The 26,691-nt window shown below is 34.0% G+C and overlaps 1 protein-coding gene across 1 annotated transcript in view; it reads right to left on the bottom strand.

Moving 5' to 3' along the window:
* LOC103578377 (uncharacterized) overlaps positions 1-26,691 on the bottom strand; it is a 158,142-nt gene that overhangs the window by 18,850 nt on the left and 112,601 nt on the right. Inside the window, exon 5 of the mRNA XM_053741581.1 lies at positions 400-543. Coding sequence (XP_053597556.1) covers positions 400-543 — 144 coding nt within the window. The remainder of the gene's footprint in view (positions 1-399; positions 544-26,691) is intronic.

Genomic DNA, 26,691 nt, shown 5'->3' with positions numbered 1-26,691 from the left:
TTTATATTTTTTTTTATTAAGAACTTTGGTCCGGAATTCCAATATTTCAAGACCTCGAAGTCAAAGTAAAATGCGGGAGTAAAAAAAACCTCGGGCATTTATTTAAAAGAAATAGTAAATATTTAGAGTGTAGTGTTACGAATAAATTCAAGAGATAAAGCGTTAAAGAGAATGTAAATATAAATATAAAAGTAAATGTAAATGGTTAAATGGCTGGTTAGCAAATGACATAAAATCTCTAGTTGGTATCGTTGGTAATTTCCGGAAGCCCCCGGTCACAATGAATATTCAAGGAGAACAAAGACGCTCTAGAGCTGTACCGGTGTTGTACTTGGGAATGTTCTGACCGTAAAAGACTGCGAATAGGGATTTCTCTGTTAAGAGGAAGAGGGCACTTACGTGTTCCGTGTTTATGGCGACGCCGTCCCGAACGTCCTGATGGTCGACGGCTGCACCGTTGACCATTCCAGGACCTGTGCCGGCGCCACATCCACTTCCCAGTCCCTTTCCACCCACGCCTCCGGCTGGAGTCTGTGGCAAGCTCTGCAATGGGAAAAAAAATCCGAGGACATTGAGTTTTTTCCTTGTTCAAAGTTAATCCAAGTTGTTTGTTTGTTTGTTTCTATTCATTTTTTACTGATTGTGTAACTCATAATTTAGTTTTGTTTCCGCGGAATCAAGGGAATGTTAATTTTAAATTTATTGTATGGAGGGATTTTTTTATATTTTATAACTACACGAGCCTTTGTTGTCACTGGGGGGATTATATAAGAGGAAAAAACTTTTTAAAACATTTATGAGATGATTCTTTGAGTATCTAAAAGTATTTATGGAGTGCAAAGTTGGGTAATCTGATGAAAGTTTAAGCTTATACGAGACGCCATCATCGCCGCAGATCGATTTTATGAAGAAAGAAAATGCTCGGAGAAGGCGAAATAAAGAAAAAAAATTAAGAAATAATAAGGTTATAAAGTATAAGAGGAAGAAAAGAGAAAGAGGAAGAAGAAGAAATAGGTACGAGGCTTTTCGAACCAAAGGAAGTTGATCATTGGAAATCGACATTGGCTTTTATATTTTTATTTATTTTTTATTTCATCATCATTATTGTTATTATTATTTTTTATAACCCCGATAGTATATTGGTAATAACGAAAAGTGTTTCACTTTCAAAGAAATATAAGCTATAAAGAACTTGTAAGAAGGTTGCTCTTTACATCGGACTGTTCCAGTTATCTTTTTTCGTTTTTTATAAATTTTACTCAACTTCGGCCACTTTTCGTTAAAGTTGTTCCTCTGTATTGATGCTCGTCTCAGCATTCCAAATCATGTTTGATTTTATTTTCCGACTCGGCCAGTTTTCTCTTTCTTCTTTTTTTAATCTTTTCCTTTTCCGTTGGCCCTTATTCTCATTTTTTCTTCAACGGCGAAATTTGAATTTCCCGCACGTGCAATAATATTTCGACTAACGAGCTCGAGTGCTATATTTTTTTTTAAGATTTAAAAAAATATTCATAAGCTCTAACTCATTTCGAGTATCACTCACTTTCTTTATGTTTTTCGCTATTTCATTGGATTTTTTTATGAGATTTTTTTTTCGCGACTACAGCACAGATATTTATGTATCTACATATATATTTGTAAAAATTCGTAGTATGATCTAAAAATTTATGTGACAAATTTTCTAACGGATTTTGTGCACGTTTTAGCTCTTGACACAACAGTCTTCGTTATTTTAACAAAAGTGCTTTGGCTGTTCTTGAAAATTCATGGAAGAAGATTATAATCGCGGGACGCTGAGTGTATGATGATGGAAAACGCCAAAACTCAAGTGTAGTTACGTTTTTATAAGTGAACGCAAAGGCAAATAAGTTAAGATAAGAATATTGCGAAGCGAGCGAAGCATGTGTGCATGTGAGAGTCCATGTATTTTCATGAACTTTCGCATACGAAATACGGAAAGCACTTTTTCATCGCATTCTTATGTACACAAAAGGATGCGAGGAAAAGATGCAAATGTTCATAAAACTCCCGGGATATACTTAAGTATATTGAAGGAGAGCTATATATATGTTAGTAAGAGCAGAAAATATGAGATTGTATTCTGCCGTTGAATTATCGAATTATATTGATAGTATTTCATCCTCGTATTCTTGAATTTCGAATCTATATTTTTAAATTCACTTGCTGTTGGTCCTTTCGGGTGGGAAAACAGAAAACCCAAGAATAAAGAGAAGAGACAAAGAAGAACAAGTGTTGCCATAAAATTTCTAGTCTCCAGCAGAGTGAAACAATATGCCAAAAGCAATCTTAAATTTTTTTTCATTTTTTATTCGATACTCGTATTATTTATTTTATTTTTCGTTGGCAAGGAAATGAGAGTGACAAAGCTCTTGAAGAAATTCTACATAGAGCTTTGTAATAACCTGAGCCCTTACTCTTACCTTCGCAAAAAAAAAAAAAAATATAAAGCTTGGCTCAGTGATTCACTTTTTTGCCCCATTCTACAGCTAACCTTAACATCATACTTTTTTTCCTGCGGCAAATGACGATGAAAGAGGAGAACTTGTCGTGAAAACTAAATTTTACCTTCGGAAGACTGTAAAGTGCAACGTAAAAGACTTAGTAACTCACTTCGGTCTGACTTTCTCGTAGATTGTGAGTTTCAGAGCTGATAAAGGAGAGACAGAGCCGGGTGATGCTGTCTAGGGTTGAAGGAAGGAAAAAAAGGAACTATGATATGAAAATAAAAAGAGCAATGGAATTTATTCGGCTTCGAATATCAACCCATGGTTTTTTTCACTCAATCGAAAATTTTCTAGCTTTTCGGTGATTTAATATGATAATTTAGAAAAGCCAGTAGTTGTAACACGATTCCATTGTTGGAAATTCAATTTAATGTCATGTCCGGAATTATGATTATCAATTTATACAAATATGTATGTATTCCATATATATAATAAAATAGATGACGGTTAAAATAACACGGGGAAAGCTTTTTCGCTAATGGCTTCTCTGCAGATCATGCTTGCGATTTTAATGAGATTTGTAATTACGAAATATTCTGTGCATTTTCCTGAGCTTCCCGCTAAATAACATCCAGAGGGAAAACTAAATGCTTGAATTTCAATATTACTCTATAGACTATTTATAATATATATAAGTACACTGAAAGTAATGTTCATATTAATATGATATATTTAAAACAAAAAAAAATAATTTACCTAGAGCCTAAAAAAATAAAAAGCATCGATTTTAATTAACTGAATTTAAATACGATGGAAAATTAAATTCGAGCAGAAATAAAATTTTAATTAAACTTTAAACAGAAAAAAAATCCAAGATGTTAATGTTATAATTAAACTTTTATTTTATTAATTTATTTCTACTAATGTACTTTGTTAGTTTTATTTATATATTAAATTGTCGTCTTCTGCAGCAGAATTGTGCAAGTAAGTGTGACAGATATAAAAAAATATATATATATAATTAAGAAAAAACTTTGAAATATATATATATTTTTTTCTCCGTGGTACTTTTTCTTATACAAAGAAGAAGACGAGAAGAGAAGACTGACTGTCGTTCTTATAGTGTTTCGTAAAAGTTTAATTACCTAAGAAATGTCGAGCTTAGTCTGGCGTATTTTGCCTCTTTAAATTGTTACAAACTTTTGGCACAGCCACTACACGGGACATAGAAGTGATGAGGGATAGGAGGAAAGTAAGAAGAGGAAACGGGAAGGAGAGATGTTGAAAAGTGGATGTTTAATGAATAGGAATAAAACTCGATGAAAAGTGTTGGACTAAAGTGCACCAGCAGCCCATTGGATTCGGTGGGTAGTACTTGAATAGTAACTTTAACAACTTGCTTCAACAATCACAGATACCAAGTCGTCTCGGTTTTTGAGGCTATTTCAATACCGACTACTTGTTGAAGTTTTATTCTTTTTGAATACAATAATAACATTGTCATCTTAAGTCGTTAACTAATTATTATTTTTTTTATTACATGAGGAGAAAATTTTCCGTTCAAAATTACCGCAGCATTCACGATCCCACGACCGCGAAAAATTTTCAAAGGAATTGTAAAATGTCTTTTTTATTTCAAAAAATTTTCAGTGGCAAAAAAAATGCATTAAAAAAAAAAATGTTTTACCGTACGTTGGAAAATAATTTTCTGTGACTAAAAGTTAACGTTAATTCTAATGAACATATCACATTTCAATCGGAAGATACGATAATACGTCACGGTAATTTATTTCGCGAAGTTAAAAAAAAATTTAATATTTCATTCCCTGCGAGTATAATTCTCGAGTTTTTTTCTAAATGTTTTTTCACTAAAAATGAGTAGAATTGTAAAATATTGAAATATATATGGATACATTTTTGAAGGCGTTGTGTAGGCAGGCTACCGCAGAGTAAATGGAAAAGGATCCGCATAATGGCTTTTCAATGTAACGCAAAAAGAGAATATGGAGAAACGTTTCCGGCTGTTGAGCTCGCGGCATTATATTCACTTCCACAATATGTCTTCTTTAAACTTTTCAAATAAAATGTTTAAATATATTCCAAGTACGCGCGGATAATGAAGCTGTAGATCTGAATTTTATTTTATTTACATTTTCCCTTTTTTTTTTTTTTTTTATTATTTACCGAGTTGAATAGAGCTGGGAAAGAAAATATTTGCATTGTTAAAGGGATGTAAGACGTGGAAAAATTAAAGTTTGTACATTGTTAATGATGTTATTGTACTCTGCTCGGCGGTTTTAAGTTACAGTTCTCCATTCTCCGAGGACTACTCAATCATTTAATGCATTATTCATTGTTAATTATCATCTAATAGGGCAGGGTAATTGTAATGAACAGGCATATTCAAAATTGATGAGCAGAGTTTTCAGCTGTATACATTGGGTTGTATTATATCTGGCAATGTTGCTCTTTGGCAAACTATTTATTTATGCACAGTAACTTAATATTTGATATCTCATTTTTTTAATTCAATTGTCTATTGTAACTGCAACTTGAATACTAAATTATTCGGTTGAAATTCACGAGGGAAAATTTGTTATTGAGCTCTAAGACAAATTGTTCTGATACAAGTATGGAAAATTTTTGAAAATTCTTCAATTAACAATGAATTTTATTTTTATTAAATTTTTTTTTCTGAGAGATTTAGCTCGTGGATTAATGTTTCATCTTACATATGATCTGATAATGAAGACTTAATAATTTAGGAAGCTCTATAATTACTTGACCCTTGTCTCAGTTGTCATGTGATCTATTTGTTGATAATATGGTGAATCACTAAAATATATGGTGCTCTGAATTTGAGGATTTCAGTATCAGATCAGGTTCAGATGTAGACCGAAATTTTTGAAAAATAAACGAAAAGTTGTAAGAAAGTGGGATCGTAATTTTCTCAGTTTAAAAATATTTATTGAAAAATAAAATTTAATAATAAAGATAACGCGAGTGTTGAAATTGATCGGAAAATGTTCAATAATGGTTATGGTGAATAAAAAAAATGATATCGCAAAAATAAGGAGCAATAAAAAAAGTTGTTTACGAAGAATTTTTTGTGTTGTAAGAAAAGTTTAAAAGTTTTTCTCTAGAACAGCATCCACTCCGGGCTAGAAGTCAAAGTAAGCGAAGAAGAAAAGAGACGAGTGAAGAAGGGAGTAAAGAAGTAGAGGAAGGGATAATCTTTGGAGATGGAGAAACTTTGCTGAACGCTCCACCATCTCCGGTTAATCCCGCGACGAAGTTTAAAACCACGATAGCTTGAAGTGATATTGTCTAAGGTTGCGAATAGTCGCACATTCGCACACGAAAATCGAGTTTCAGTATCATTGAAATACGTGAGATATTTAAAATTGTTGAGGGAGAGAGGAAGAACAAGAGGATGGAATAATGCAGAAGATCAATGGAGTTACTTTATATGATAGTCACACACACACACACACACACACACACACACACACACACACACACACACAAATGATGTAACAAAGCGGGTTTCGTGTAGTTGCACAAATTTTATAAATTATTCAAACGTTCAGCGCGTCCGTTGTGGAAAACTGCCTTCATGAGCCCTGTCTATTATTAACGCCAAAAAGAGCTCACTTTAATAATTTAAGCCTGTTTGTCCGCGAAAATGAGTTGCTTTAGTTTATTTTTTTATTCTTTCTCATTCTCCTTTTCATCTTATGTGACACCGATTTTTAATTTTTTTTTAAACCTCTTTTTTTAAAAATTTTTTTACATATATTTCTCTTTTTTCTGGTGTACTTTTCACTAGAGGAGGTCCAACGAGACGTGTTTGCCGAGCTTTAAAGTCATCTGAGAAACTTGCCTCTATGCAAGTCTCTAGTTCTTTTTTTCAATCTCATGGGAGACGGCCGAGTTTTGTTGAAAAGAGTTTAAAATAAAAAAAAATGTGTAACAAAAAAAAAAAAAGCAGACACGTTGTTGCAGTAGTATTCGCGGAACATGAGAGAGAATTTATACGTGAGAAATGATCCCATTTTCTCTTTCTACTTGATCCCTTTTCCACATTCTGCTGGTATGTTGAAAATCAGCCAAGTTCGAAAGCTAAAATAATCATTGTGATAATGAATCGAGACTTGAATTACGAACTTTTCATTAAAAATGATGATAATAATAATTTATTATAATTTATTAATGCTAGTATAAATTAAATGAGGTCAGTAATCGCGTAAAACTTGAATATAATATTAATAATGACCAAAATATTGATCAAAAATTCAGTAAAGTTTTTTTTTTTTTTAAGACTAAAATATTAAAGTGAATATTTAATTTCTTGCAACGGCTTTCAAGAGTTCATATAAAATTTACCGCATAAGGATTTTAAAGAAATTGGAAAAATGTTGAGTAAAAAATAAAAATAACTGGGAAGGAGATAGAGGTAGAGGTAAGAAATATATATAACAGGATAGAAATGCAATACAATTTCAGTCGCTTATTGTTAGTATTTTTCTTCGTGACTGCTTTAAACAATCTTCCACTCGAGAATGAAATGCAATTTGTTTGCCGGGTAGGCCAATGTAATATTCATACTCGCCGCGGTTATTGGGGGATCTCACGGGATCTAGGAACAAGGTGGTTGTTGAATTTAAAAGTTTTCCAAGGTGCAGAGTCTAAAAGTAAGCGAGTGAAGGAACCGACGAATGAACGGGCGATATTATTCGACTTGCAATTTGTGACCAAGTTACAAAGTGGATAAAGATAAGGGCAGACGGAGTAGTATGAGTCGAAGTTAAGATAACGGGAAAAAGGTCGAGTACCTTCGTACTTGTTCGCGAATATCGTAATGCACTTTTAAATGCGAGCTTTCGTCAAGGTTTTAGGTCACTATTTATTACATTCATTTATTTCTCTTACTAATTATTTTTTCAGGTCTTTGTTAGCGTTTTTTTTTTTAATTTTTGAATATTAAATGTTGAATAATAATTATCAGCATCATAATTTATTTTAAAATAAAAGCTCAAATAATTAAACTACTCGAGAAAATATTTTAAATAGACAATTACGAAAGAGTACAGTACTGAAAGTATGATTTCAAATTGAAAAGAAAAGAAATACTGGAAATATAAAAAACTCAACTACAATGCACTATTATCTTTAGAATAGTAGTAGTGGCTGAATGCATTTTTCAACACACAGAGTCCAACAAAGCCAATATTTTAAAAATATAAGCTACTATACACTGTACAAAATCAGGAGAAAATACGGATTTTATTTCAATTCGAATTTATTTCGTTACTCGGACTTCCAGAGCATGAAAAAAAAATCACTCTGCATGTGGAGTAAATAGGGATATTTTTTTTTAAGGAGTGATTTCGGAGTGACGCAAATTTTATCTCAACCCGCATTCTCTTCGGACCGGAGTTTTAACTTTTTTAATAGAAATATATTCTGCGGAGTTTTTTTCATAATTAATATTTTCCAAAACTTCCGGAGTTAAATTCTCTTTGAAATTTTTTTACAGTTTTTTGTTGAGAATTTTTATTCGAAATTTAATTTTCATACTGCCCAGATAGCTAAGCAATTAATTAAGTCTATTCTTAAGCTTAGTAATTACTAATTAGTAATTACACACTCGAACTATCTAAATGCACAATTTTATTGAGAATAATAATCGCGGAAAATTAAATCAATCCAATGAATCCTTTCAGTTGATAAAAGATGGCCTGAAAATAATTCCTGTAGTTTTTTATCTATTTGGCGTAACGTAAATATATGAGTATCAGTATCAGTATCAGTATCAGTATCAGTAGCAATAGCAGTGGGAGTAGCGATATAGTTATGTAAAAGTAACTCTAGTGCATCATAGAGGAATCTACGACCGGAACGATGCTTTGACGCTTTAGAGAGGGTCTTTCTCTTTGGCCTCTTTTCTCATACCACTTCATTCCTTCGTGTTCGTGCTGAAGCATTCAACGAGATATGCATCATCCTCTTCACATGTATAACCTACTCAACCTCCTGCACGTGTCTACACCAGGCTACATATTATTCATTATACATCCTATCTATAATATATTAAATAAAATGTACACAATGCTGATAAAATTCTCGGTAAATCGTATTAGCCAACTAGGTTGTAATTAACAATATTTTTAAATCAATTTATGTGAGCACAGAGTATTTAATAATTAATGCGAACGCAGTATCGTAAATATTGAAAATTATATCTTGATTCAGAAATTTTTACGTCAGAGACGGGGGTTGCTTTCAATGGCGCTTTACCCATTCAATTAAATTTCGCGCTCTACATCACTGAGATTGTCAAACAAACTAACCGCTACACGTTCACTATGGTTTAGCTATGATGGTTATATGCATAATCCAAACATTGCTTTACAATTATTTTCAATTGTTTGTGTCAATATGAATTACTAAAATAAACGTGTCCGGAATTTAAACAGGGCAGATAACTCTACGTAATTTTATAGTATATGACTGCAGTAAATTCTTGTCTGCTATAATGTACGTGTGTGGGCATGTGTCTGTACTCTATATCTATGCCCATGTGTGTCTAATATACATATATGTTGTGTGTATTAGGAACTGGTAGAGTAGTCCGGCTTATATGGATACTGCCCGAGGATAATCATGGGAGAGTTTGTAGCCCGATGATAAGGCAGACCCGCTGATTTCCGTCAGATAAAGTGTCCTGAGTTTAGTCACCGCGATTAACACCCTTGTACCTCCCGTCGAGTTTCTTATTCCTTATAGTGCATACCCAGTCCAAAGGCGCCTTTCCCATCAAAATGTATACGTATATCTGCTCACACTAGTCCTCCGGCTATTATCAGCGCTGTTCCATTATTCAACGATTACTGACTAGAACTTTGTCGAAAATTTACTACCGCGCGTACATCTACGCCCATCTTAGATAATTTCAAGAAATTCCTGGCTTTCAATTGTTCTGCATTAAAATTACCGCCAATTGTATTGAATGGTTACTTGAATTTCAATTGGCGGTTTATGAATTTGCATTCGATAATCGTGATAAATAGTTCCCAGACCACGAATGCGACGTCACGTTTTGAGTACACGAAAGTCTTTTATTGAAAGTTAATAAATTTTGACAATACATCCAATAAATTTTTGGTTTTGTATATAAGTTTTAAAAGTGGAATTTTGAACGGCCAAACTGATTATTTATTTATCTTCCTGTTAATACTTGAGAGCGAGCAAGTTTGAGATAAAGTTGAATTAAACGAGTGCAGTAAAAGTAGAGGTAGTAGTAGAGATCGATGTGTAGTCAGACACGTTGTCTTTTGGGAATAATGGTAACAAGCACGTTGCCGATAAAGCAGCATATGATGCTCGTAAGTTTGTTTGTGGGCTGCATAGAGGATTTAAAAAAAAAAGTATCGGCAAGATTTCTGTTGGCAGGTGGTAGACTGAACACGCAACTGATCGTAACAACTTTTTTCCGATTCTCTTGATACGTGATGGCCTTACAGCGAACGTGTGAGTGCATAATGCAGGAGGTAAAACCGCCATCGGTAATTGAGATAAGATAAGAGTGAAACGTGATCGCGGCGAAAGTCAGTCTGCGGGATTATTTGTGTCGATAAATTTGTAACGATAAAGAGTCATATAAAGAATAAAGTTTTGTGCTTTTGTGCTGGATATTGTTACTTAAGATGGTTGTCTTGATAGCCGAATAGCCGGTTGTAATTTTATCGGACAAGTTGCACTTTAGTGAGCCCTGCTTTGGGCTATTGGATAAATGGATCGCGGCGACTGCCAAGTCCGAGGGAAGTAGAAATAATAATAGTTGTGATAAAAAAAAATAAAAATAAAAATAAAAAAAAAAGGAAGTACTGTGTAACGTACGAGGAAATTTAGAAAAGCGTAGCAAGATGAAGAGGACTATTTGTCTTGTCCAGTGAGCTCACTAAAGTATAAACGAACACGGGAAATACCAAGAGTGTAGGTGAAGGAGCGCCGGGACTCGAGGCTTGCGGTACATAGGAGATTTCAACCTTTCAACCATGAAAATGCTATCCGAAAGACTGATGGTGTTGGCTAATAGAATAAAACCACTCGAAGCCTCGGACGATATTCTCGGATCCATTAAATTCTCCTTACATTTTTTCTCCTGCCTTTATTTACTTTCTCAACAACATGTTTGTTGACAAACACTGTAACTATTAATCCCCGGTCTTAGAAAAATGACATTAAAAGAGTCCATTAACAGCGTAGAAATTTTCCGTACTTTGATGTTTATTTTCGCGCCAGTAAATATTGTTTTAATTAATAAACAGGTATTTGTATTCATGAAGCCGTAAAAAAATTAACGATCGAATTTGTTTGATACTTATTTTACTCTCCTTTTATTTTTATTGCTGTAATCCGACCATTAACTAACGAGGTCAGCGAAAAAGATGTCTGCATATCTATCCGAACATTTATCCGTGGAATAATATTTTCCTCGTCCTGACATCGTTATCCCTTTTCCTGTTTTTTTACATTTGAATACATCAAGTATCCTCCGACAAGAAGTCTTGGGTTTATTTTTAAGAAAATCTGAATCTCTTTATGCTCAAACTTTACCATCTTTTTGTTATTCCTTTCTTATCGACATGATATCTCTCATGACTCGTCGTCTAAACTCTTTCCAATTTCATATTCCGTGACTTATAGTTGAGCGAGTACGAGTGGGTATAAGTGAGGAAGCAGGAAGCAAAAGAGTTGGGGTAGTGGCTGATGGATGAAGAAAAGAGTGAACAACGTGGGTTACATTTGAGTTTAGTGATGGTGATGCTGGTGTCTGGTAGACGATGGTAGTGTCGGCGGTGATGCTGGCATGCGGACAAGCAAATGTAGAGCACGTAAGCCACCGTGGCGATGGAAGGGAACCAGAACAAGAGCTAGAGGTATATCTGTAGGATGAGTTAGTAAAGCCGGTGGTGTTAGTTCACAGCCTGGTCACGAGGTGAGGTTGGACTGGTGGTTTCTACTGAGAGTGTGAGCGGAAGGAACTGTACAGAGTGAGGAAAGTAAGAGAACGGGAGCAGGGACAGGAGGATTGGGGAGAAGGTTGGGGCAGATGGGCGACCCCAGGGTCTGCATTATGCATCCGGGAGTAGCTCGGTGTGCTTGGGATCCTATACTTCTTCTTGTTCTCTTTCTCCCGTCAGGATCCCACGCAGTAGCAGTAGCAGTGACTGCGCCTGCTAACCTTGTAAGTGGAATGAGGCACAAGAGGATGTGGAAAACGCGAGCATGTGCATGGGTGAGGTGAAAAAAAAAGTATTAAAATATTCGACGACAGACTTGATGACAATCCTCAGGACTGTTCTCGACGTTCAGACGACACCTTCGCCCCAAATGATATTCGATATACGTGCAGGCTTTATGTAATGCCTAAACGCGGGCGTGAGAATAATAAAATGACACATAAAAGCCCTTCTGAGCGAGAAAGCTTACTGTGGGAAAACTGATAAACTAATATTATTTTCACTATTATTGTTATAACAGGGTGGGTTTTCGCATCAAATAGTATTTATCTGGATAGAGGGTTTTATCTTGGGCTACGGATACAAGACGCTGGGTTTCGGTGAAGGTAACGACAGCCGAGTATATACAGCCGCTAAATAATGTACTCTGCGGATGGGGCGCTGCCCCAGTAGGTGGACGGCTACTTGTATTGGTAACTTGTGTTGACGGTACCGATCAGCAGTGTTTCCACGGACGTGAGCTGTCGATAACATCGTCCGTGCACCGGCTTATCGTTAAAGTCTAGGTTCGATTGGATTCGCTGGCTCGACGACCTAGATCCACCGTGACACTATCCGTGGGCTCATGTATACATCCGCCGGGTGTGTTTGACGTCAAGTGAAAGAGAGGGATCAGTGTCTCTCGGCTTAAGCCTTTTCTTTTTTTTTCCAAGTGTACTCCAGTTGCCAATTTCCAATTGCTCAATATCCGGCTATTTATGGCCCTCCATTTATTCATTTGAAATATTTCAGAGCTTTTTTTATTTCAGAAAGTGGATTGGCTTGAATTTTTTTGTTCAATTTCGAAGCAGCGTTCGTTGCAGATTATATAATGAGATAATTGAGGCAAATAGGGAGACTGGAATTTTTTTTGACGGGCTTGAAATGAAATGTTTTGTGGAGAGACATTGAAAAAAAATGAAAAGACTGCTGTTTGTTGGGCGGCATTGATGTTCGATCGGATTATAAAGTTTGACAGTACATGTGTGGCAGGTTATAGCGTATGATTGTGGGGTGTGTGTCCCAAGGGTGAACGAACAGGCAGTCTGAATGGATGGACAGGATCATCGACATCCAATTGCTACTGTGTCACCGATATCAAGGTAATTGACACGAGCCGATGCGCATCCACCCAACCACACACCGTTTTCTCTCTCGACCCAAATCCTTCCGAGACCATGAGTGAGAGATCGTGTGCTAACTACTCGGACATCATCCGTTGGTCGAGCAGCTCCCCTGTTTCGTACTCAATTTACTAAACAATTACTCGTGTGGCGTAAATGCTCATGGGAAAAAATTCCGACACTAAAACTTTTAAATTACGACAATTACACTTGAACTTGTGTATTCTAATGAGATTATGCGAAAAAGTTTCCGCAATTGTCGGAAATTAATAGTCCTCAAGTGTCTGATTTACAAGGGAATTAACCTCCGCATTGTTAACTGAAAAAATTTTACTAGTTGATGAAAAAAAAATAACATCGAGCAATGAAACCGTTGAAGAAGAAAGAAAAATATTTTTTACGACCCTCGGGCATTTTTCCTGACTCAGGATTCTGGTAAAGTTGTGTTTCTTTTTTTTTTTTTAACTTTGTTTTTTTTTAACCTCAGTCCGGATGTTAGAATTTTAACTTTTTTTGTTATAAAACTTTACGGTGAACTGCTGTCTGCGTGAATTGCTAATCAGCTTTGTTAAAACACGCCGCTTCAGTTTAACAATTTGCCTTGTAATGTTCAGCAACCGCAAAATTTCAAAAACTACATTACCAAAAAAAATTAAAATTTTAATGAACAAATCTGAGAGGTACTTTAAAGATTTTCTGATGACCAAATCTGCTTTGAATGAAAATGAGGCAAAAAATTTGTGTCTGTGTAATAAATTTTGTTCATGGACTTGTAGGGTCTACATAATCAACGCGAAAAAGTATTAAAAAAAAGGGGCAAAAAATAAAATTGATGATTCCGTCCGGAAGTACATATACGACTGTCGGACCATATATCAAGGGATTTGTCCTGCGAAGCGTATTCTGTAGTTTTCTTTTCTTTACAACGCAACGTTGAATGCACGGAGTGCGAGCTGAAAATAAAGGCGGCGAACCAATGGAAACCAATGGGACGTATAGAGAAGAGTTAGACGCTTCGGCTTCAGTGGTGAAATTCTTCGAATATATACCAAAGGTTCCCACAGTCGTAGTCATAGCAATCGTACATGTATTTTGGAACACATTTCTTTATTTCTTACTGTCGTGCTCCTTTACGAGTTGGAGGTTAGATTTGTGAGCCGTGATATTGAAAAGTATAGTATGACACACACTATCCACTTCTATACCCTTTCTTTGTTTCACTGTTCCATTTATTTCTCTTCGTAGCTCTGCATCTTTTTGCGCAAAACCGAACTAGAGATCAATTAAATTTTTAGCTATTTCCCGCCCATTTTCAAACTGAATGTGATTTTTTTTTATCAAAGCCACAAGTAGCCTCAAAAAAATTGAAATTTCCCATAACTGACTTCTACTAAAACCAAAAATTTTTAAATTGACGGAAAAATTTGACATTCTTTTGAAAAATTTTCAGTGCATAAAATTCTCTATGAAAATTTAAAAAATGATTTTTACAAGAGAATAAATTTTTCTGTTACCGTGAAAATGAAAAAAAAAAAACTTTTTATAAACGACAACAAAAACTAGACATGTATTTTATATTTTGGCAGAGATGTGAAAATATGTACGTTTCTATGGTAAAAATTTAAAACCGTAGAGCACTGAAATATTGTTTAAAATGTTTGCTCGAGAATGCTAACAGTAAAAGGACAATTCAATTAACCCATTTTTGCTAAAATTGATATTACACGCGACGTCGTTACTCACCAGCAACGCGTTATTTTTTCAACAACATGTGTTTTCATAAATGTATGCTGTATCACATGTATATGTATGGATAAATTTTATTACTTTATGCATGAGTGTTTTTGGTATTTTACTCAAGAGCTTTCAACCACTGGAAATTCATTTAGTGGAAAAAAAAAATTCATTTACTTACAACTTAACCCTCCATCAAAATAAATATATTTTAGCATCTCGCTAGCATATTGTTCATTTATTTTACCCTCCGCTGTTATTTTCATGATCTATTTTTTTGTTTCCAAGTCAAGAGGTAAAAAAATAAAAAATAAATAATCTTCGGCATTTTTGGAATAGAAAATAAAATATCGGCTGATGCTCACCTGAAACAAAAAAAAAAGGCTGAAATTAATCATTTGTTCAAATGCAAAGTGCTTTGTAAATATATAACTTGGGAATTCTTGGAGAATAATAAGTTTGCGCGCGAACTTTGAAAGAGGGTGGGAAATGACATTTTCGTCGGATGATTTACTGGGTGACTTAAATTATGTAATAAACTGGTGATTTGAAATAGAATTGTGAAATAAATAAATAAGTTAATAAATGAAATGCAGGTCAAATTTCTTAGAGTGGATTTCCATTTGGTAGGGAAGAAAAAAAATAAATAAATAGACGAAATAAAATTCTTATCCTCTTTCAAGGAAAAAGGCTTTGTGCTATTGAAGCGTGACACTAAAGTACTGTATCGTATTTTTTTATTTTATTTTATCTTGTTTTTGTTTCTTTTGTGTCTTTTGTATGGGCGCTAATGGTTCGGAATCAAAACGATCACTCGTAAGAGCTATTGGCTGCAGAATAAACAACAGTCACTGGCATTTATACTTTATTACCCATTATTTTAATTATAAATAATAACAACAGCGCTAAGAACTTATTTATTGACTTTCAAATCCGGGTATTGTATTTATTTTATTTAAAATTAAAATATTCAGTCATTAACATAAATTTAATTTATCAAAAGATTAAATTCCTTTCTTAAAAATAACTTATTAGCAGCTTACAGTCTATTGTTACTTTTATTATTCTATAGTATTTTTTTTTTAAACGCTATTTCAAGTATAATTAAGTCCTGACAACAAAGTCAATTAAATACAAACTGAAAAGTTACTAAATCAATAAGTAATTTTTTTTTTTCCCAAAATGAAACAACGAAATTGGAGATCCTCAAGTTGCGATATTATTTTACACGACCAAGTTCTGGTTACTCAGCAATGGCGTTAATTTTAACTTTTGCATTTCCGTTTTCATTTCAACACTTTGTCATTTTCTTATTTTACAAATTTGAAAAAACAAAAAAAAAAAAGAAACAAACATACTTGCATAATTTCAGTAATCTTACACTTTTCTTCTAACAAAATTTTCGAAAATTCAAAATTTTGACTTTAGAAAAAATTTCATAACCTAAAAAATTTTATTTCTACAATTTTTAAAAATCTGCGTAGATTTGAAATTAAAAAAAAAATTAGAACTTAATATTTTTTCCTGTTTCAATAATTAAAAAAAAACAACGAGAAAAATTAGTTGCTATGTAACGATGTAGTGAAAAATAAAAAAATATAAAAAACGGACGTTGTTGACAAGAGTTGGAGTGTAAAATTGAAATAAACCGTGGATGTAAATTCAGAACAGTTGCATGAACTGGACGAAATGTCCAGTACAAATCGTCAGTTATCGTTCAATTCATCCGACAGTTAACACAAACAATCTATTTTGATACTCGTTAGAGTGGGGTAGTGATTAAAGCCTTGGAGAGAATGGCAATAAAATTCATCGCACGACTGGTTTTACGCAGCTGAGCATTATCTTTCATGAGAGACAATGTTGCGGTTTATAGTACTGACTGGATGTGATAATAAACACATTGGTACTAGTTTACGAACATCATTCCATTTACCTTTTCCTATGGTTCTCTTTCTCTTTTCTCATAAAACGTCTATTTGATAACGTGACCATCACAATGTTAATAATTCGCCCCGACTAGTTTGAAACTTTAACTTAATCTACTTTTGGCTTTATCTGTTTAGCTTTTCATCCATTAAAGCATTTCTATTTCAAAAACCATTTCTATTCAGAGCTTAATTAAATCACATAACGTTCATCTGCGATAACGAGCTTTTTCGTAAACAGAATGCATCAAAGGAAATCCCAGTAAATGAACAAAAAAAAATTTTAAATACTGTTTAATAGCGCTAGGATGGGAAAAATGGATTCGCATGTCATGCTGATGTAGTCGAATTCTCGAAGCAACTTTTGCGAGAAAAGTTTATAAATAAATCTTAAAATTCCATCTCATGCCATTATCTGTCTTGTTTGAATGGGAACGCGAACTTTTACTTTTTATTTATATTTTGTCTTCTCTCGTTCCTACTTTGCCAAAGTACCGCAACAATTGATATTTTTTAGCGATACACAATGTGATTTAAACTTTATCAGAGCAATAAACATGTTCAGCTGATGCAAGTGATATTTTCTACTTGATATTTAAATAAAATGCAATATTTTTCAACACTATAGTCATTGAGTCATTCAATGTCATATTTCTGTAACAAATATGTCCAATAAAACCTCAGTTATTTTAAATATTTTATCAATTCACCGACAGTCTCGGAGTTTGTCTGACCATATATGATATTATCTACTGGTTAGGCTGCGCGAAATTAGGAATTTTGAAAAAACAAAATTTTGATATTTTGATTTTACTCTTTGCTATAAAAATTAAATAATAAGAGGAGTTTTTGATATTTTTCAAAACTAATTCCATTTTTCGAATCTGTAATCAAAATCTTATTTTTTGGTATGAAAATATTAAGCCGATAAATGTGTTCAGAAATACCTAATTGTATATTACGGTTATTATCAATTTAGAAGTGTAATATCGACTAAATACTCGTATGAATAATTAATCCCAATAACTTAATGATGTATATACATAATCACGTTTAACATGAGTAGATCTCACGATTATCACCCACTCCCAAATACATATGTATCAGTTATTTGACTTTAAAATCTAATTTCGCGAATCCACTAATCTGCTATTAATTCCCAGTGAGCGCAAATGATATCCCCATCGTCGCAGCAGACATCCTCGTTGTTCCTTAATAGAGGATAATAATAATTATTCAAACACACACCACCAAATCCAACTGGTACAACGTATAAATTGTAACCAAAGGAGAAGGATAAGAGGGTTATGTTCCCAAAAGTTTCCTCAGTAATATCTTGATATAATTATCAACATGACCAACAATTCTAAACTCATCAAGTGAATCCGAAGTAATATATTATTGTCTCAGATCTCAGACACCGGATGCTTACTTCAAAAGGGCATATTATTAAAATTTTATATAATAATCAGAATATGCATGACTTTATAGCCGGTTATATTTACGGGTGTGTATAGAAGACTTGAGCGAGTGTTGGCGATGCACAGAAACAAAGGGATCGAGGCTGCTTGCTAGAGACATCTTAGATAAGAGGACACTGAAAGGATATAAGGGAACTGGGTGAGGTAGGAAATAAGTGAAAGAGCGATAGAGACAATAAAAGAGAAGGAGAGAGAGATAGAGTTGAAACGATGGTTTCTAGATCTCACGGTATACTCTCTCGTAAATCCTTGGTTTATTATGCAAGAACAGAGGGCCGATAGTGGGGTTTATGTGCGGTTTCGTCTGTGATGCATTTCTGATAGTATGCAAATTTGAATTACGGTCGGTATGGCGGATCGACCACTTGGAGAGAAGATCGGTTTCTCAGACTGTTGAGAGGACGATTGGTACGATTTCGTCCAACTATACGTACCGTCGTCTCAACTCCCTCGATACCACCACTGTTTCTAGCTCTTCAATTGTAGTTTATCTATATATAGGTATATATATATATATATACATATCCTCGGCAGCAGTCCCTTGTGCTTGACGGTCATTGTTTATTCTATAAGTGATGACGACTATTCTGTCTTCGAGTTCTGTTGCTAAACATTTAGTATTTTAAACAAATATAAATTCAATTCGAGCACAAACTATTTCCTCGGCGAATCCCTCGGCGTATTTCAAAGTTTATTCATTGGTTCAAGACTGAATATAATGAATAATAAATAGGAAATTTTGAAAACATTGTTTATGTAATAGTTTCAGTATCAGTGTCAGTATTTACAGTAACTGACGGGAAATTATATTATCAGTTATTGACAGATAATAGAGAGCATGCCATGGGGTAAGTGAACATTGGAAATGACAAGATCTTAACCCGGTGTCAGTTGCACGATTACATAGAGACAATAACCGGTGTTTGTAGTACATTGATGGTGACATAACAGTTGTCTTGATCAAAGATTCGGACTATTATTGACTGAGTAATTAACATCGGCAGTTTAATTGCAGCATCACCTATGCGTGCTTTCATTGGCATTATTGCAAATATTGCTGTGGGAAAAATTCGTGTAGACTTAACTTTAAGTAAACAATAAAATATTATAAAATAGACAACTTTAAGCGTGTTTCAGAGAAATGATATCACTTGGTCGTAGCTATGAAAGTTTACAGGTAATTGGAATGTCGTATAAACTAACTCAATTTGTAAAGTTTGCGTGCGGCATTGCTGAGCGTAGTTTCATAGTGTAGCTCAGTATAAATAGAAGAGAATAAGAACGAATAGAAGAAGAAGAAGAAGAAGAGTAGTGTAGACTACCGTGTTTCGTGGATATAACGACAATGACAACGACCACGACTATGACTATGGCTATGACTGTGTATGAGCACGAGGATGAAAACTAGTGAGTGTCTGAAAACTAACCCTGTTATACGAAGCGTAACTGAATTTCCCGCTAAATGCTGACTTTCGTCTTATCCTCAGCCCATTCCCGTATAATCAAATACAAAGTTTATGTGATGACGAGTGGGTCTTGGCGCATAACTGCGTGCTCGGCTCTGTATAGAACTCGTAACTAGTAACTAAATATTTAGTTGAGATGAAAAAATTCAAGAAACGGCAAAAAAATGCATTTTTTTTCCTAGAGCTAGATGGTGTTGGATTACGGGTTCATTTTTGAAGTGATGTTTGTTTGTTGTTATTGTCGAGTTGAGACAGAGAAATGGGTCCGTCAACAAGGGGGTCGTCGAGTTGCTTGAAGTGGGGGCGGGGGACAATGAAAGGAAATCTGATAACCTGGAAATGGTGTTTGATCTTGGGGTCATGTACTGGAAAGAAAGTCGGTAGATCGAGAGGATTGGCGCCGATGCTGAAGCCTGAAGGGTCTTTGGATCCTTTGGTAACCGAATTTAGTTCAAGGGTCTGGAGCAATCGATTGGGATGGGAAACTCGAAGTGACCTGAAGAATTCGGCGAGTCGGGGGACGAGATATCCTATAGTTGGTTCCGTCTCAGAATCCGTTGGATCTCGATATTCTTTCGCACTTTTTCTTCACCCGGTACAGTACTTGAGTTCAATAGATTGCCATGAGCTGTATCAGCTATGTACTCTCAGCTTCTGATAACACGGGTTTCTCGATCTTTATCTTTGTCGAGCAAGTGATTTTTCCTTTGTGTATCAATGGCTTTCCAAACCGTTTCTTATTTACGCTTTTTTTACTTTTCTAAGTTGAGTTGGACTAACGATAAATTGGATAGATAATTTTCTAGCGTTAAGTTATGTTTTATTTTTCGGGTTTTTTGCTTTCCGAGACGATGATTCCGGGTGAGTGTCGAAGACTAGAAGAAATATCGCCGAGGACAGGGTTTAATTTTATTAGAGCTACAGTTTAAAGTACGGAAGTGTACCAGAGGCGTTTGTGCTTACAAATTTGTCGAATAACACGAGCTATTTATTTTACGAGGAGCTTGGAGAGAAGACGGACGAAGGGACTGCAGAGTTACGATCGGAAGTAAAGTAAAAATTGAAAAACAAGTTTGTACCAACAATGAATGTTACTTGTAAAGAAGTACAAGAATAATGTTACTTATTTGTCGTGTTTGTTATTGTCGTCTTCGTTTCTATTCAGTATAAAAATAAAATTAGTCAGAGATTTTCTATTGTGAGTTGATAAAAATAAATATGATTTTTAAACTTGATAACAAAAAAAAATATATATATATAAAATAGAAACTGCCGTCAAGTTTTTCAAAAGAATTTTCTGCGCAGGTCATTGTGTTAATAATTTATTTATTTTTATAAATAAAGTTGTAAAGAACTTTACCAACTCATTAGTACACAGCAGAGTACTTTAGTTGTCATTGAAAAATCTTCGATAGATTTTTCTAAAACCAACTTTTCCAACGTCACTTAAATGCACCACCTTTTTCTAGTAATTTCTCGTAAGCTCATGATTTATATTTATAATCCCGAACTTAATACTTATCATTTTTAAAAACCTTTATCGAGTCAGCATCCCGTTGAATTATATGATAGAGTGTAGCAGTAGTAGAGAAACGAAGACGAAGATAAAGAAAAAGTGAAACCACAGTTTTCAAACATTTATCATAAATAACTCAGCTTGCAGTTATAAACGATAAAAAAAAACCTTTCGACGATGTCAAGACTTATCAACGAATATTTTATCCCATGAAAAAGTTGCCTTCATTTTTCCCTCACGGTTATTCTTTTTGTATTCATTATTCGCTGGCATATCAATGAGATTTCAAATCAAGATCTCATGCTCGAGTTTTCGCGCTATAAATTTGTATATGATGCACACAAAAGATGTTGTAGTAGATATGAATAAGTTTGTATACAAACATACAAATGCAAACTATAAATAACTGGAATTCTAGTGGAGCAAACATTAAACACTTTGAATTCTTCTATGACTTACAAATCCGTTTAAATGTTAGTACGCGTTTTGTCTTCATGAACTCTACTCCTGGACTTGGTGTGTTTGCGTCAGTTACTTTAGAGTGCATTAAATTAAGGCTTTTGTGTGAATGAAAATATATAGCGGCCATAAAGCTTGCGCAACTTGATTCTTCTCTCAACTTGATGATTATTCTTCAAGTGCACTAAGCTTGTAATATTTTTTATTTTGTTACTGTATTTCAGCTCTTTATTTTAAGTATTTTAACTCCCTATCTTTCTACATCACTTAGCAAGCAACTCAAGTTGCCTTAGCTTTTGTAAATTTAATGCCTTTGTCATTACTTCTTTCTACTACTTTAAGACAATAAACATCTTAACTTTATACCTCACTTAAAAATGGTTTATTGGCTGGATTTATTATTATTATTTTTTTTTGTAAGGAAAATATTATTCGATAACAAATAAAGCAAACAAGAAAATAAATCAATTTGCTTGGGTATTTGGATCTTTTCGAATGAAAAATATAAATAAGCGAAGGAAAAAGGTCAAGTGGACAAAATTAGATTTTTTTATCAAAGTTGTTTGGAAAAAAAGTCGGAATTCGTCAAATCATAGCTAAAAAGATTTAAAAGAGACATTTTGTAAGGAAGTTAAGTTCAGAAGTAGGGAACCAATAAAGCAGATTTCAGACGACGAAGCCTGCAAACTACGAGAAATCTTCAAATTGAGGAAATGTCTCGCTGAGGAAATTACTTCGAGTGTAATTTTCTGCGGGAAACCTACGGAATGTTCCAATGTCGTTAGCTCTCGTCACGGTTCATTTTTTTTTCCGTCAATTCAGTTACTTTGGAAATCCTTATCATAAAATTTTTCATCTATCGAGTTATTAAAAAATAAATAGACTGAAAATTTTTATACTTTCAAATTATTTTACTACTTTTTTTTTCTTTTTTCAATGATAGCAAATTTAGTTTTTAGATAAAATTTCTTGAATATTAATATTTCACGTAAGTAATGTTGCTTTTCTCAAGTCTGGAATGATAAATAACGAGTTAAAATATATGTATATAAAGAACTTGCAATCATGTTTAACGCTTTTTCGCTCTTTCTCTTGATCATCAGACACGGCTTCATAAGAAGAGCGAGATGCTGGTTAAAATATGCAGTTCCCTCAGGCGTCGTCCTGTCAAGAGTTTTCCGGAGGTTGTATCCACTTGAGGACTTGAGAAACCTCAAGTCAAAAAAGGCAAAAACCGTGCAAGATGAGGGAAATGATGATGAAAAAAAAAAAAAACGACCAAAAAGAGAAAAAAAAATGTTGAGACAGGTAAGAAAGTTAATGTCAGAAATATTATCTGCATAGTAAATGGAAATTAACTCACTAAAAAAAATAATCCAGGAAAATGTTTGCAAAAGAAAAAGTGCCGCGGAATTTGAAATTGAATTCATAAAAAAGTTTCATGTAAAAAAATATATCTTTTTTCAAATTCTTTATACAAGTATTATATAATATAAGCAAAATGGAAATTTTGAGATATTTGGCGCTTTGTTCCAGTGACTATTCGAAATAGCTGCTAGTTCTTTTATTATTATTATTTTTTTTTCTTTTTCTATTTCGGTCATTTTCTTTCTTTTGAGGCTCAAGAACTTGGCTCTAAGCCCGGTTCGGTGAGAAAAATAGAAGCTAACCTCAACATCCCCTCCCCGCGCTCCTTTTCCGAGCATCTACCGATAAGTCAGAACAAGAAAGCTCCTCACTATACTCGTCCCGATGGAAATTCCTTTTGATAACATACGCGAATATAAAATTCATGTCATGAATATTTCTTAAATTTTATTATTTTATTTTAGTAAGCATTTTTTTTTCAATAATAAATTATATTAAATGTAGTAAACGTGGAATGTTATATTATATAACCTGTTTTTTGAGCTTAAAATGAAAAGAATATCCTCACTGCACATTTCATAAAGTGATTTGATTATATTGTGACTTATGACGACAATACAAATAACGTGTTATGAAAAATATAACAACGATATATAACGTCGGGAAAATAATAAAATAAAATCCAATTGTGATCCGCTATGTTGAAATATTAAAAAAAATAGTAAATAAAGAACAACGCAAACAAAATACGAAAAAATTCAGTAGACCAAAAAGAAATTTGATTGAAAAATATTAATGAATCTCAAATAATTATTTCAAATTGAACAAAATAGTCAGCACAGTAAATATAATTTTCCTGGCATATTTATTTGTTAAGTTTTCATACTTTTCATCTAAAAATGAACTCTTACATTTCATACTCACGGCATTCCCTCTACTTGCCCAGCAAAGTTTAAACTCGTATATTCCATAAATTTTTATCTTTTCAACAAATTGGATGGCACAAATTCTTTTTTTATTTTCATTCAAAATATTTGCAAAAAATTAATTTATAAATCAGTTTTTCTTCGGAAAAATATATTGAAAAGTTTTCAAGTTATGACGTAAAATTTGTAACCTCTGGTCAACTCTATATTGAAGACATGAAAAAAAGCGCCAACTTTGAATATGAATATCTTATCTATGTAACGGGGAAAAATTCCGATTATAGTAATTCGCAAAAAGAAGATTATTCTTTATGAGTAACCGAAATTTCATTAAATTCCATAGAAAAGTGGGTTTATGGAGATACTACCTGAAGAAATATATTAAGAACTCGAGCTATTATTCTCAACTAAACAGAAAATTTTTCCTTTTTCTCTTTCTGAGGCTGAAGCGACATCAGCGGAGGCATTCAACGAATCCTCTGGAAATATGATGACAAGCTTATTTTCCCGGATGAAAGAAAATTGAGATAAATAACTGGAAATAATTTAAGTGATTTAATGGCTTAAATTTTTTTAATAAAAAAAATCCGTCTTTATGCTGTCAAAAAATAAGTCTCAATAGAAGGACAAGAGGACAAGTGGACTGAATAAGCTGAATTACCAATAAAAGCTAATGAGAGCAGGTAAAAACGTTAAAAGCTTCGGATGTTAAGTTATATTTAGTCAGTTCGAAAATTCTGATGAGATTGTATTGATTATTCGGATCGATCATCAACAAGCCTCGAGCAGAACCCAGCGTGTATGTTAATTAAATTAATCATTGAGAGCATGTGTAAACTGTAGAATTATCGGTGAACGAGGGAACATGGTGTTGCTGACGTCGATTCTCTTCTCGTACCTTTGAGACGCATTTAACGATTTAGACCCGTGTAAAAGGGATCCAGCCGACCAACTGCTCTGTTCTCTTCTCTGCTCTTCTCTTCTCTTCTCATCTGGTTTAGCCTAGTGTAGTATAGTTTAGCCCGATGCTCTCTCAGTCTAGATCGTAGTCTCCAGGGGTTCTAGAGAATATGAATAGACCTCGTTAGTACCCTCATTACTATGCAAAGGGTACGTCATAAAAATTACTTGTATTTGGATATCTTTTATTCTTGACAAATTTATTTCATTTCTTTTATATTCAACTGTCTTAGTAATTACTCATGAAGTTCAACAGTTCAAATGTTTAGTCTTTAATTGTTAAAGCGACGAGACAAAGATAAAGACCAAGACAAAGATGAAGATAAAGACAAAGACAAAGACGGCCATGGACGTCTGGAGCTTAGAGAGGAATAAGTAGGAAGCGAAAGAGGGACACAAGGATCCATAGATGCCTGAGGTGTCCGTTGAGGGTAATTTGTCATCCGTTTGACACGTCTATCACCCTTTGGCGTTCACCCCTTCCTAATTTCCGATAGCAGCTCGCCTCATCCTCGACACCTACTTCGCTGACACATTGCTGCTACACGCTGCCCATTCAAAAGAATCTCTCGCACCCCAGTCCCCGAAGCTCGATAAATGAAACTCTTTTTTCCTGTCTCTTTATTTTTTATCATGTCCCGTTTGTACCAAATGATTTGTCACGTCTCATCGTTACTCCGAGATTCTTGTGAATTAATTGCCGATCCACAGATTAAACGCCAGAAAAACAAGTGACGTATTCATTTTTGCTTTGTGTTCACCAAATGAAAAATTCAAAACTGTCTTCACACAGCAATCAATATCAATATCTATATTAAAATTCGTCATATCTTTATATAACTTTGTTTGTTAATTTTACTATTGTTTAATAATTTTTATTGATGAGTTTCATTTTAAAGTTGATTTGAATTAATGACCAACCGAATGTATTGTACACAATTTATTTTTATACCGAGATTCAGACTAGTAGCTTATGCAAGTCACGGAACTTGATGAAAATCTGCTCACCCATTTATCCCTCAATCTTAATACCCGGTGTTTATCTCTGAGCCACTCTACCCGGCTTACTGATAAAAGGATATAATGTATGCAAAAAAAATTGAGACCAAGAGATTGTAAGACATTTTTTTCTGCTCACACTATTTTTTTTTTTATACATCATCAAGTCGTGCAATTCGGTCCACTCACTGGAATCTCAGAAAATCCGGCACTAGTTTTTCCTTAGAGGAGGAACATTTGCAATCGGAAAACAAGTCTCGCTGGCAGCGATATTGAGGTGACTATTTTCCTGTCTTTAGAAAAGTGACTCTTCCACACTATCCTCTTTTTACTTTACTTCATTTTTTATTTATGTTTCACACTTCTCTTCCTACTTTTGATCCCTTTGTTGTCTCGTATTTAAAGATTTTCCAGTCTGCTGTCACCTCAGCTTTCAGTCCCTACTTTTATTACTCTTTTATGTCATTCCCTCACTCTCTCTAAAAGGCAAAATGAAAAATTCAAAAACTTTTACTGAATAATAATAATAATAATAATCACTATTCATTATCAAATAGTGACATAATTAATGATATAATGCAGAATCTATCAAATTAATCCCGCTGTCATCTAATAAATTTAGACATCATCGTCGCAGATGTGATGGGCGCCATCTTCTCAGACAAGAGACTCAAGATGCGGGTTAATTACGTTTATCACGACTCAGGAAGTAAGTAAGTGAGTGAGTAAGGAAGCTAAAGTAAAGCTCATGCCAAAGTTCTTTCAAGTTTTCCCGTAATTTACAGACTTACAATGACGTAACACGCACTCGAGGGAATACGAGTCTCTTATAACTAAAGAGTTAATAAACTTTGCGTTATCAATTTCTTGAAACGTCTAATTTATAAATTATAACTTGAATTTTCTAACCATCGTAATTTGATATCGCAGAGGTAATAGGTCTTGTCGGTAACTATATTTAACAAAATTATACTTTAG

This window comes from Microplitis demolitor, chromosome 8 (genome assembly GCF_026212275.2).
Source record: "Microplitis demolitor isolate Queensland-Clemson2020A chromosome 8, iyMicDemo2.1a, whole genome shotgun sequence".
Lineage (NCBI taxonomy): Eukaryota > Metazoa > Arthropoda > Insecta > Hymenoptera > Braconidae > Microplitis > Microplitis demolitor.
This window is presented reverse-complemented; position numbering and strand designations above follow the sequence as displayed.